The sequence below is a fragment of the Muntiacus reevesi genome, chromosome 2 (assembly GCF_963930625.1).
Source record: "Muntiacus reevesi chromosome 2, mMunRee1.1, whole genome shotgun sequence".
Lineage (NCBI taxonomy): Eukaryota > Metazoa > Chordata > Mammalia > Artiodactyla > Cervidae > Muntiacus > Muntiacus reevesi.
Window position 1 is genome coordinate 61072850 of NC_089250.1, and position 11072 is coordinate 61083921.

The window sequence follows — 11072 nt, forward strand, 5'->3', positions numbered from 1 at the left end:
CTGGGAGAGGACCCCTGCTGGATGACCCAACAGTGGGCTCTACTGGGTGTCTCCAAGCAACCAGGCTTCCCTCTGGATCCCTGGCCTCACCCCAGTGTTCCACCTGCTGCCCTCACCATGTGAGCAAGCCCCAGTGGCAGCTGCCAGAGCCCATCACAACACCTCCCCACAGCATGCTGGAGGCTAACTCTGGTGTCATCTTCCTACCAAAATCCATGAGTCCACTCATCCCGGTGGCCACCCTTGCAGCCATCCACCTGTGTATCAACTGATCTTTCTTGATACCCACAGGTCCCAGAACCCAGGATGCATTCTATCTGGAGGCTCCTGGTCCTCCTCAGCTTGCTGGCCTTGCCCTCAGCCCTACATAAGCCACAGCAGCCTGGCCTGGTCAAGACCCACACAGACAGCAAGTCGGCTCTGGCAAGAAGTAAGCTAACCTCGTGCTCTGCCCGCTATCACAGGGAGGGTGGGAAGGCATTACCCAGCTAGATGAGCTGGGATCAGTCACTTACCTGCTTTTCTTCCTCTTTTTCATAGACCCGAAGTACAAAAAAAATTGAGGTTGAGTTGATCATATGCCTATTCATAACACATCGTCATTATCAGCACCATGACAAGGCCCCTCCTGTGTTTTATTTTGTTATTTTCCCCTCAATCTCTTATTATTCCCCTCTTCCTTGGCAGGCAATGAAGCATGTTTAATATATGTATTTTTAAATGCCCATATCCTTGTAAAACATAGGTTGGCCATAATGGTTGTTCTGGTTCTTCCATGACATCTTAATGATGTCAATAAATAAGTTGGTGCCAACCCAATAAATAAGATTTCATAAACAAGACTTCATTTTTTTTACTGTTTTTTCTGGACATTGTGCTGTTGACATCTGTTGCTTCATATTAGTGCAGAAAAGTCCATGAAATTCGTCCTCTTCACCACCACTTGTCCATTTCCCTAGGGATGATCACTTGAGTTGTCTCTAACTCCCCGCTATTATAAACTGCACAGTGATGAACATTCTCACATGTGTTCCTTTTAGAAGCTGTGGGAGAATTTCTCTGGGGTGTATCCTAAATGGAGATGTCTGGGCTCTAAGGAAGATGCAAACTGAATTTAACTAAAGACTTCTGGGTTGCTCTCTAGAATGATTACACCCATTCCAGCAACAAACAAGGATACCTCTGTCCCCATGTTTCCCAATACTGGAGAGAACCCACCTGTATCAGTCTCCTTGGCTGCCATAGCAAGATACTACAGACCAGGGTGCTTGAACAACAGACATTTATTGTCTCACATCTCTGGAGGCTGGAAGTTCAAGTTGTCAGGGTTGGTTTCTGGTGAAACCTCTCTTCCTGGCTTGCAGACAGCCACCTTCTCACTGTGTCCTCACCAAGCCTTTCCTTTGAGTGCACACAGTGAGTGAGTGAGTGTACTTTGGTGTTTCTTCTTCTTAAAAGGACACCAATCCCAGTGGATTAAGGCCCCACCCTCATGACCTGGTTTAGGCTTAACTCCTCCCTCAAGGCTTCATCTCCAAATACAGTCAAATTGGAGTCTGAGGCTTCAATATGTTCATTTGGGGAGGGGTAACGCAATTCAGTACATAATGTCATCTTTCTAAATGTCTGCTAGCCTGTTTTGTTTTGTCGTGTTGTGAGCAATATCTAATTGTTTTAGCTTGACTATCTGATTAGTAGGAACTTTGAGCACCGTATCTTTTCTTTTTTAATTTTATTTATTTATTTCTGACTGCATTGGGTCTTCATTGCTGTGTGTGGGCTTTCTCTAGTTTCCACCAGTAAGGGTTACTCTTCACTGCAGTGCATGGGCTTCTCATTGCCTTGGCTTCTCTTGTTGCGGAGCACAGGCTCTAGGCATGCAGGCTTCAGTAGTTGCAGCATGTCAGCTCAATAGTTGCAGCTCATGGGCTCTAGAGCGTGGACTCGGTAGTTGTGGTGCATGGGCTTAGTTGCCCTGCAGTATATGGGTCCTTAGCCAGTGAATTCTTAACCACTTGACCACCAGGGAGGTCCTGAGCATCACATCTTAATTTTTTTAGCCATTTTGACTTCTTTGAATTCCCTGTCTTTACCCTTTGCCCTTTTTTCTATTTGCTTTGCATTCTTTAAATTCTCTTTGTTTTGAGGAGACGTTAATTTATTTGACGTTAATCCCTTGTCAGTCTAAGCACTGTTAACATTTCTCCCGAACTGTCAGCTATTAACTTTGTTGGTAGATGCTTCATTGAACAGGAATATTTTCAAACTTACATGTAAGATTTTAATCCATTTGGAGGCCATCTTTATGTATATTTATATACGTAAGTTAGAGATTCAACTTCACTTCTCTCCATATGAGTCCATTTTCTCAACTCATCTACTAAATGATTAAGTTTCCAAACACGTGGATTCCCTTTTAAGTTCTGTGTTCTGTTTCCGTACCAAGAACATAGTATTTTAAATACTATGCCATTTCATCTGATAGAACTTTCTTCTTCCAAATGAATTTTAGACTGGGTTTAGTTCATTGAAAAAGAAAAAGTAATCTTCTGGAAATTTGATTAGGATTTCATTGAATTTGTTAATGAATTTAATGATATTTTTGCAATATTACATTATCCAATTGCAAATTTAGTATACTTTTTCATTTATTGAGATTTTATTTTATAACCCTTAATAGAATTTTAAAGTTCAGTAGATGTCTTGAGCATGCTTTGTAAAATTGATTCCTAGAGATTTTGTGAGTTTTGTTGCCTCAGTAAATATTGCCTGATTTTCTTTTATATTTTCTAGTTGGTATTGCTGGTACAGATGAGAGGAAAGTTGTTGATTTTTGAAAATTAATCTGCTATCCCAAAGTCTTATGGTTTATTAGTTCTAGCAATTTTTCTTATTTATTTTGTTCAATTTTCTGTCTAGAGTATTACATCATCTGCAAATAGTGGCAGTCTTTTCTATTTTCTTCTAAACCTTATAGTTCTTGTGCCTTTTTCTTATTTTGCAGTATAACCAAGGTCTCCTATAGGGATGGGAATATATCTAGAATTCTTCACTAAGTATATTTTCTATAGGTTTTTGGAATATAGTTTTTATTTTGTTAAAGAAGTCCCCTTATATTCCTAGTTTCCTAAATTTTTCTTAATCATAAATCCATATTAGCCTTTAACAAGTGCTTTTCTGCATCTAAAAATTACCATTTTTACATCTATTATGTTAATATGATAAATTATATTAACAGATTTTCTTATGTTAAATCCATCTTAGCAATTCTTAAATAAATATTATATTTTATAATGTATGATAATTATATCTTTACAAGCTACTATTTTATAATGTATTTTTGTAGCATACTATAATGTATCTATAATGTATCAAACTAAAATTTATATTTTGTAATGTCATGTGATATTTTTATAATGTACTATTAGATTTGTTAGCTAATCATTGATTTAGGATCTTAGCAAATTTTTCATATACAAAATTGACACATAACTTCCCTTGTACTCTTCTTTTTTCTAATTTTTTATTTTTAATTGGAGGATAATTGCCCTGCCGTGTTGTGTTGGTTTCTTCTGTACTACGTGAATCAGCTCTAAGTATACGTGTGTTCCTTCCCTCTCGAGCCCCGCTCACACCACTCCATCCCACCCCTCTAGGTCACCAGTCTTGTACTGTTCTTGAAGCAAGTTGTACTAGCCTCATAAAATGAATTTTGCATCTTCTTCTTTTTCCATTTACTTTCATAATTACCTTTTTATAAAGTTGGGTAAGAGTCTTCCATGAAACCAGGAACTCTTTGCGACCCATGGACGGTAGCCCACCAGGCTCCTCTGTCCATGGAATTCTCCGGGCACAAGTACTGGATACTGGAATGGGTTGCATTTCCTACTCCAGGGGATCTTCCTCCAGGGATCAAACCTGGGTCTCCTGCATTGCAGGCAGATTTCTTTACCATCTGAGCCACCAGGGAAGCCCCCAGTAGATCACTCGGCAAGAAGTGGGTGCTGCAGCCTGCAACCTGGGCCTCCTGGCTCCAACACCTGCCCCCCCACCTTTACCAGGACATCATGCAATGTCACTGGTGCCATGTCCGTTTCCAGTTATTGCCCAGGGCCTCATGAAGCACGACACAGAGGGCCGAATCCAGAACATCCACCTCCTGGACAGTCTGAATGCCTCTGGGCAGATGGCCCCGGGGATGGTGGGCTGGCTAATCGGCAGCATGAGCCTTCAGCACGATCAAGAAAGCAGGTGAGATCCTGAACACCATCCCTGGCCCTGGGATTCCTTAAAAGGCTCTGGGTCAGAGGGCAGAGTTGAGGGCATGGAGGTACAAGCCCAGTGAAGAAGGAAGGAGGGAAGATGAGTTTGGGGGTCACTGGGGAAGGCAGCACAGCCTAGTTATTAAAGGCAGAGGTTTCGGGAGCAAAAGTGTCCTCATTTACATCCTGGCACTGCCACCAACTTTGGGGAAATTGCTGGACCACTCTGATCTCATCTATGACATAGGTACCCAGAGCACAGTCCAGATAACATCTGCGGTGCCATAGGAACCCAGGGCTAGAGTCAGACATTTGAACCCCACTTTATTGCTTGAAAGCTGTGTGACCCTGGGCAAGGCATTTGAGCTCCCCGAGCTTCAGCCTTGAGTCCCATCAGTGAAATGGGCATAATGACCCCTGCTTCCGGGGGCTGTTAGGGACTTTGCCCACAGCACTCGTAGCCACTGCATAGCCACTGATTATACAGCTGCATGGCCGTTGGTATAATTGGTCTCGCAGAACTGGGCCTGTCCTTCACTTCCGCTTGCCCTGCTTCCTCTCAATGGATGCAGGTCTCAAAGCTACTCAACTGTAACACCTGCTGTGCCCTTGACCCGCCTTGTCTGTGATCTGAATCCCTCATTCCCTCCACTTTAATGAGCGCCAGTGCTCATCACCTTGATGTATGAGGCCACAACCACTTCCCTTCATTCATTCCTTTAAGAGTCATCCTCTGAGATTATTAGGCTGGTTCTGAGAACAAGCCCAGTGGCTGGGTCTGCAGTTGGCTGTGGATTTCACGAGGAAACTGTATGCAGCTATTAGGGGTGCTTGGGGTCAGCTTGCAGCCCAGGACTCCTACTGGGAGCTCTTGCCCGCAGAACATCTGTAAAAGGATCTGACTCCAAACCCAACTGCCAGCCTTGTCTGTCAACCCAAGGTCTTGAGGTCTGAGGTCCTTCAGCGTTGGTGGGGGCCTTTTTCCCCTTCCTTGTGCAGTGCCAACATTACCAACGCTCAGCTGGACTATGGTGGGATCCGGATGTCTTTCCATAAGGAGTGGTTCACAGCAAACATCTCACTTGGATTTGACATTGACTTGAGACTGTGAGTCATACAGAAGCAGGGTCTAAATGGCACTGCTCCTCTTCACTGGGAACCCGGGAGTGGAGGCAGGCAGATTTTGGCCATTTGGGGAACCCAGATCTTTCTGCTCCAACCTGGTTTCAAATCCTGGTTTCCAAACTCACTTGCCGTGTAACCTCAGGCAAGTCACTTCACCTCTCTGAGCCTTGGTTTCTTCAGCTGAAATGTAGATGGCGATCACTGATAAGTGGAGACAGGTCGTCTGCTCCTTTAAACTTATGTGAGTTCCCTACAACGATCTTTAAAAAGAGAAACACTTTAATGATCTCAACACCCTTCCCTCTGCCTGTTTAAACTTTTGCTCCCATTTAACATTTGCTGCTCCCAAGGAAATGGTGGGCTCCACTAAATGGTAAAGATTTTTAGAATAAAATTAAATCTCTATTTCTTAATCTGCAGAGGCCCCCTCCCAGAAAGTGCTAGTCACTCAGTCGTGTCTGACTCTGCCACTTCACAGACTGTAGCCTGTCAGGTTCCTCTGTCGATGGGATTTCCCAGGCAAGAATACTGGAGTGGGTTGCCATTCCTTTCTCCAGGGGATCTTCCCAATGCAGGCAGGAATTGAACCCAGGGCTCTTGGCTTGCGGGCAGATTATTTTACCATCTGAGCAACCAAGGAAGCCCAAAGGCCCCCTAATCTAGTCTATTTAAAGAATTTTTGGAAACCACTCAGGCTAATAACATTTTTCTCCTTAATCACTGAAAACAAAATTTAATATCCAGGCACCATGGAGCCCCACTGGGCTGGTTTGGCAAAAAAGCCCTCCATGTTGGCTGCTTTCTCCTACTCTTTCTCTGTCTCCTGCCCTTCCCCCTCCTCCTCTCTCTCATCCCCAGGCCCTTCAATAACCATATCATAAAGACACACGAAAGCATGAACCTCTCTGTGGAGTTCTGGCTGGAGAAAGATGAGTTTGGCCGGAGGGATCTGGTGATAGGCAAATGCCACGTGGAGCCCAGGAGTGTCCACATGACCTTCCTCACTGAGTAAGATCCCTGCCACCCCCTCCCAGGGCTGGGCGCCTTCCCAACCAGCACTGACTTTGGTCTCATGTTTCCACCACCTCCTGGAAAACCCCTAGACTGATCTCACCCTTTCCCCCAGATCTCTTCCTCCTCTTACATTCCCATCCCGGGGATGGCCCTGCCACCCGCCCAGAAGCCAGACTCTTCCTCCCCCTCCCCACAGGCCATCTTCACCAGGTCCCATCAGTGACCTCCTGGCAGCCCTCACCTGCTCCCTGTCTCTCCATCCCCACACCCAGTGGCCGGGCTCATAGTCCACTTTCTGAACCTCCTCCGGCTTTCCCTGACTCAGACCTCACTGCCTTCACTCCGTTCTCCCCCTGCAGCAGGGGGATTTTCTGGTCTTCATTCTCCCCCAGCCCAGAAATACGGTCTTGTTCTTCACCCCCACCTCTGCTTCAAACCCTCCAGTGGTTCTCCAACACCCTCTGGATAGAGAGCAAACTCCTGGATGTCACTCAAGGCCCTACTTGTCCTGTCCCATGCCGCACTCTGCAGCCCTTTGCCCTCGAGCCTCTCTGAGGACTCCCTCCATCAGTATAATATATTTTCATGCCACTGTGCCTTTGTACATGCTGGTCCTTAGGCCTACGTGCCCCTCCCTTCTCCTTTAAAGCTCCTCCTCATCACTCAGCCAGTCAACAGATACTTGATGAGAACCTACTATGTGCTAGGCATGGTGTGCTTAATGCTAGGGATACGGTAGTGAACAAGATAGAAAAAAACAGATCTAAGTGAAGATCTGCAGGCTGGCTGACCAAGTGAGTGAATCCCAACAGACTAGCAAGTCCCTCAAGGGCAAGATCTGTGTCTGATTTCTCTCCATAATTCCAGATGGCTGAAAGCAACTAGGTCCTCAGAGCATATCTGTTCATTTACTCATCAGATATTCACTGAATGCCTAGATCGTGCCAGACATCCATGAAGAGGACTGTGGAGTGTGGCTACTGACCTGGTTCTAATCTAATCAGTGCTGAACTAGCTGTGTGACCTTGGGCAAGGCACATCACTTCGCCCTTTGATCATTGCTTACAGTGACACCTCTCATGTAGAGCTGGCTGAGGAGTCAATGGCTGTGTGAGATGTTCTCCACACACAGCCCCTGACATTAGTGTTTCCTGTATTTATCTGTTCTGTGCGATACACCCACCTTTGTTTCTAGAGCTATTCCACCAAAGGTGAATCCTTTTCTCCGCAACTTCAGAGACAACCTGGAAAAAGTTATCCCACATCTGATAGAAAGTCAGGTAAGTTTGAGAAAAAGGGTTTTCACCTTGGGCATCCTTGAGTCTGTGGGTCAGGGCATATATATTGGCATTTCATTGAAGAAATGGGTCTTTAGAACCTGGAAAATCTCCATTAAAATGTTGTTTTGCCATCTACTGGCTGTGTCCTTAGGCAAGTGACTTAGCCTCCCTGAACCTCAGTTTCCCCATCTGTAACATGGGAACCATCACACTCTCTATTTCACGGAAAGTCACAGAGATTCAGGGGGACAAAGCAGAGTAATGTTGTGCATGGCTCCTGGCAAATAGTTGGCACTCAATGCAGGGGAGCCACTCTTGCCATGATTCCTTGTTGAAATCCCATGGCTCCCAGCCACAGGCCCTCCAGCTTTCTTCTTCCAGTCCCTGGTCTGACCCTTCTTCCTGGCCCAGGTGTGTCCTCTGATTGACGAGATACTCAGGCAGCTGGATGTGAAACTGTTGAAAAGCCTCATGGGTAAGTGAGCACCTGTGTCCGTTTGGTGGGGAGGACTGAAGATGGGCAAATGGACAAGAGAGCTGCCCCTGCTTCAGCTCCCATGGAGGCCTTCTGATGGGTGTCTGAATGTGCTCTGAGGACACTTGGAGGTGAATGTGTGACCATGACCACCATTGTCCCCAAGTGAGGTGGGGCAGTGGAGGGCACCCTTACCTATCAGGCTGTACCCCATCAAACCTCCAGGTCACCAGAGCTGGCCCAAGATCTCCACTCAATCTTTAGGGAGCACTGACCCCCCTACCTGAGCCCACCTGAGCCCCAGTTGCAGATAAACAGATAAAGTCCCTGCCTTCAGGGAACTCACTATGAAAGGAAGACACAAGAAGTGAACAATTAGATATCGTTTGAAGAGCTTCAATGCAAATGTTCCCAGCACTGGGCCTTGGTCAGCATGGAAGGATGAGAGACCCCTTCAGTGTGGACCTGGGGAGTGGGGGGCAGACACTTGGTGACTGATTCTGCCTCTTCTCCTTTCAGAACAAGATATTGCTTATGAACTCAACCAACTTTGAGTCCAGTCAACCTTCCATGAACTAGACTTGAGTGCCCTCCAGCAGCCACTGATGATTAGAGGGAAATAACACACTTGGAGACCTTAAGTCTCCCTTACAGTGGGGCTTCTGATGCCCCAAAAACTTGTACCACAGGTTCTATGGACATCCTGTCCTCTTCCATAATAAATTCTAACTCTGAAGAGTGCAAAGGGCCTCCTGCGTAGATCCTGAGGTTTGGGTTCCAGAAGTCAGACCTGATGAAGATTCATCCTGAGACTGGATATACCTGGGTTTGCTCATCAACCCAGAAATGACACAGAAAACATCATTTCTTATCCTGTAATTGGCAGCCAGTAGCCCCCATCCATGAATCTGCTCATCAGTGCAGGAAGGGTCCTGCTGAGACTTCCCATCCTCTCATCCATTCAACCCACATTTATGGGTTCCCTGGTTTATGGGCACCTGGCTTCCCTGGTGGCTCAGATGGTAAAGATTTTGCCTGCAGTGCAGGAGACCTGGATTTAATCCCTGGGTTGGGAAGATCCCCTGGAGAAGGAAACATCAACCCACTCCAGTATTCTTGCCTGGAGAATTCCACTGACAGAGAAGTCTGGAGGGCTACAGTCCAGGGGGTTGCAGAGAGTTGGACATGACTGAGCGACTAACACTTTCACTTTATTGAGCATCTAATATGTGCCAACCACTCTGCTGGATTCCAAGGGAATGACGAATGGTGACAGAGTGGTAAAGTAGAAACACTTGCACCAAACAGATCTGAGTTCAAGTTCTATTCAACCCAATAATAAGTTCCATGATGAGCATATGGACATGTGCATCAGGGTAGCCAGTGACCACACACACTCCCCACCCGCCCCCAGCATAGACCTGGCACATTTACTCATGATTAGATGATGGGTGAGTCCTGGTCTTAGGACTCCCCGGCTGTGTCAGGGACAAGGCACTTCACCTTTTGGTCTTCCTCCCCTGCAGAAAGGGGCTAGAGATCTTGCAGGACATGGAGCAACAGGAGCCAGCACACTGCTGGAGGGAGGTGAGTCATAACTCCACTTTATAAAACTAGGTGGCAACACTCCAGAAGGGCAACATATTCCTCCCTCTGACCCAAAATCCCACCCCTAAGTACAGAAATATGAGTCTGTGGACACCACAAGACCTGTCCAAGATTGCTCGTGGCAGCCATAGTCCTAAGAGCCCCAAAGTGAAAACTCCCTAAGTGCACATCAAAAAAAAAGGGATAAATACAGTGGATAGATAAATAGCTTGTGGGACGGTCATCAGCAGAATGCTCTACAGTAAAGAGAAAAACCTGCACTCACTCTACTGCATGGATGAATCTCACACACCTAATAAAGCCAGGCTCCAAAACACAGATCTCCCATCTATGTGAAGCTCAAACGCAGCAGACCTAATCCATGCGGTCAGCAGTTAAGAAGGTGTTATGCTCGGGGAGATGCTTAGTGACTGGAACTAGAGGGAGGGGCTCTGCAGGGCTGACACCATTCTGTTTCTTGATCTGGGTGCTGATTACAGGGAAGGTGTTCAGTTTGTGAAAGTTCATTGAGCTTTTCACTTATGTGCGTTTTTCCCATTGGTGTTATACTTTAACCAAAAATTTTTATTTTGAAAATAAAAACTATTTACCCTGCAGGATATTTGCAGGAATGCACAAAAGCAGTTGCAGTATGATTAGCATGTGCTAGGTCCATGGGAAGTGCTTATTAAAAGTACTTTAATTCGTTAATAAGTTAATTAATGACTATTCTTTTTTTTTTTAAGTTGTAGTGTGAGAACTCTTAGTTGCAGCATGTGGGACCTAGTTCCTTAATCAGGGATCGAACATGGGTCCCCTGCATTGGGAGCTCAGAGTCTTAGCCACTGGGACCACCAGAGAAGTCCCTCAGTTCTTAAATATAGATTCCTGTCCTCCTCCACCCAAGCCAAGGAAGAGCATACTGAGAAATAAAGAGGAAATAACACACACACACAATTAATAGCAGTAACACACACATTTAAAGACTCAGCATATGCCAAGCTTGGTGCTCAGAGTTTGCATCCAGCATCTCATTAAATCCTCACAGAAACTGCATGAAGTTCAAAACTGCTGTCCTATTCAAAACTGCTATCCTCACACAGCCAGGAAATGACCAAGCCAACTACGCTCAAGCAGCCAGACTCCAGAGCTCACAACTGTGACCACTGTGGACCCTCCACTTCAGTCTTCCCTCCCAACATCCCTGCACCCATCTACACACCCCCTACACTTAGGGGAAAATGATGAAATATTCATTCAGCTTGACTGACAAGCTCAAACAAGGAGGTGTCAACAACTCAGAGATGAGAATGGGGCAAGCGATACTTA

General features: G+C 45.7%; 1 protein-coding gene across 1 annotated transcript; it reads left to right on the forward strand.

The window, feature by feature from the left end:
• The first annotated feature begins 306 nt into the window (after positions 1-306).
• On the forward strand, positions 307-8710 carry BPIFA3 (BPI fold containing family A member 3). The gene is made up of 7 exons (XM_065919759.1): positions 307-430; positions 4101-4251; positions 5262-5369; positions 6246-6395; positions 7597-7681; positions 8093-8156; positions 8676-8710. Exons 1-7 carry the CDS (start codon positions 307-309, stop codon positions 8708-8710), a joined length of 717 nt encoding a protein of 238 aa, XP_065775831.1.
• The last annotated feature ends 2362 nt before the right edge of the window (positions 8711-11072 follow it).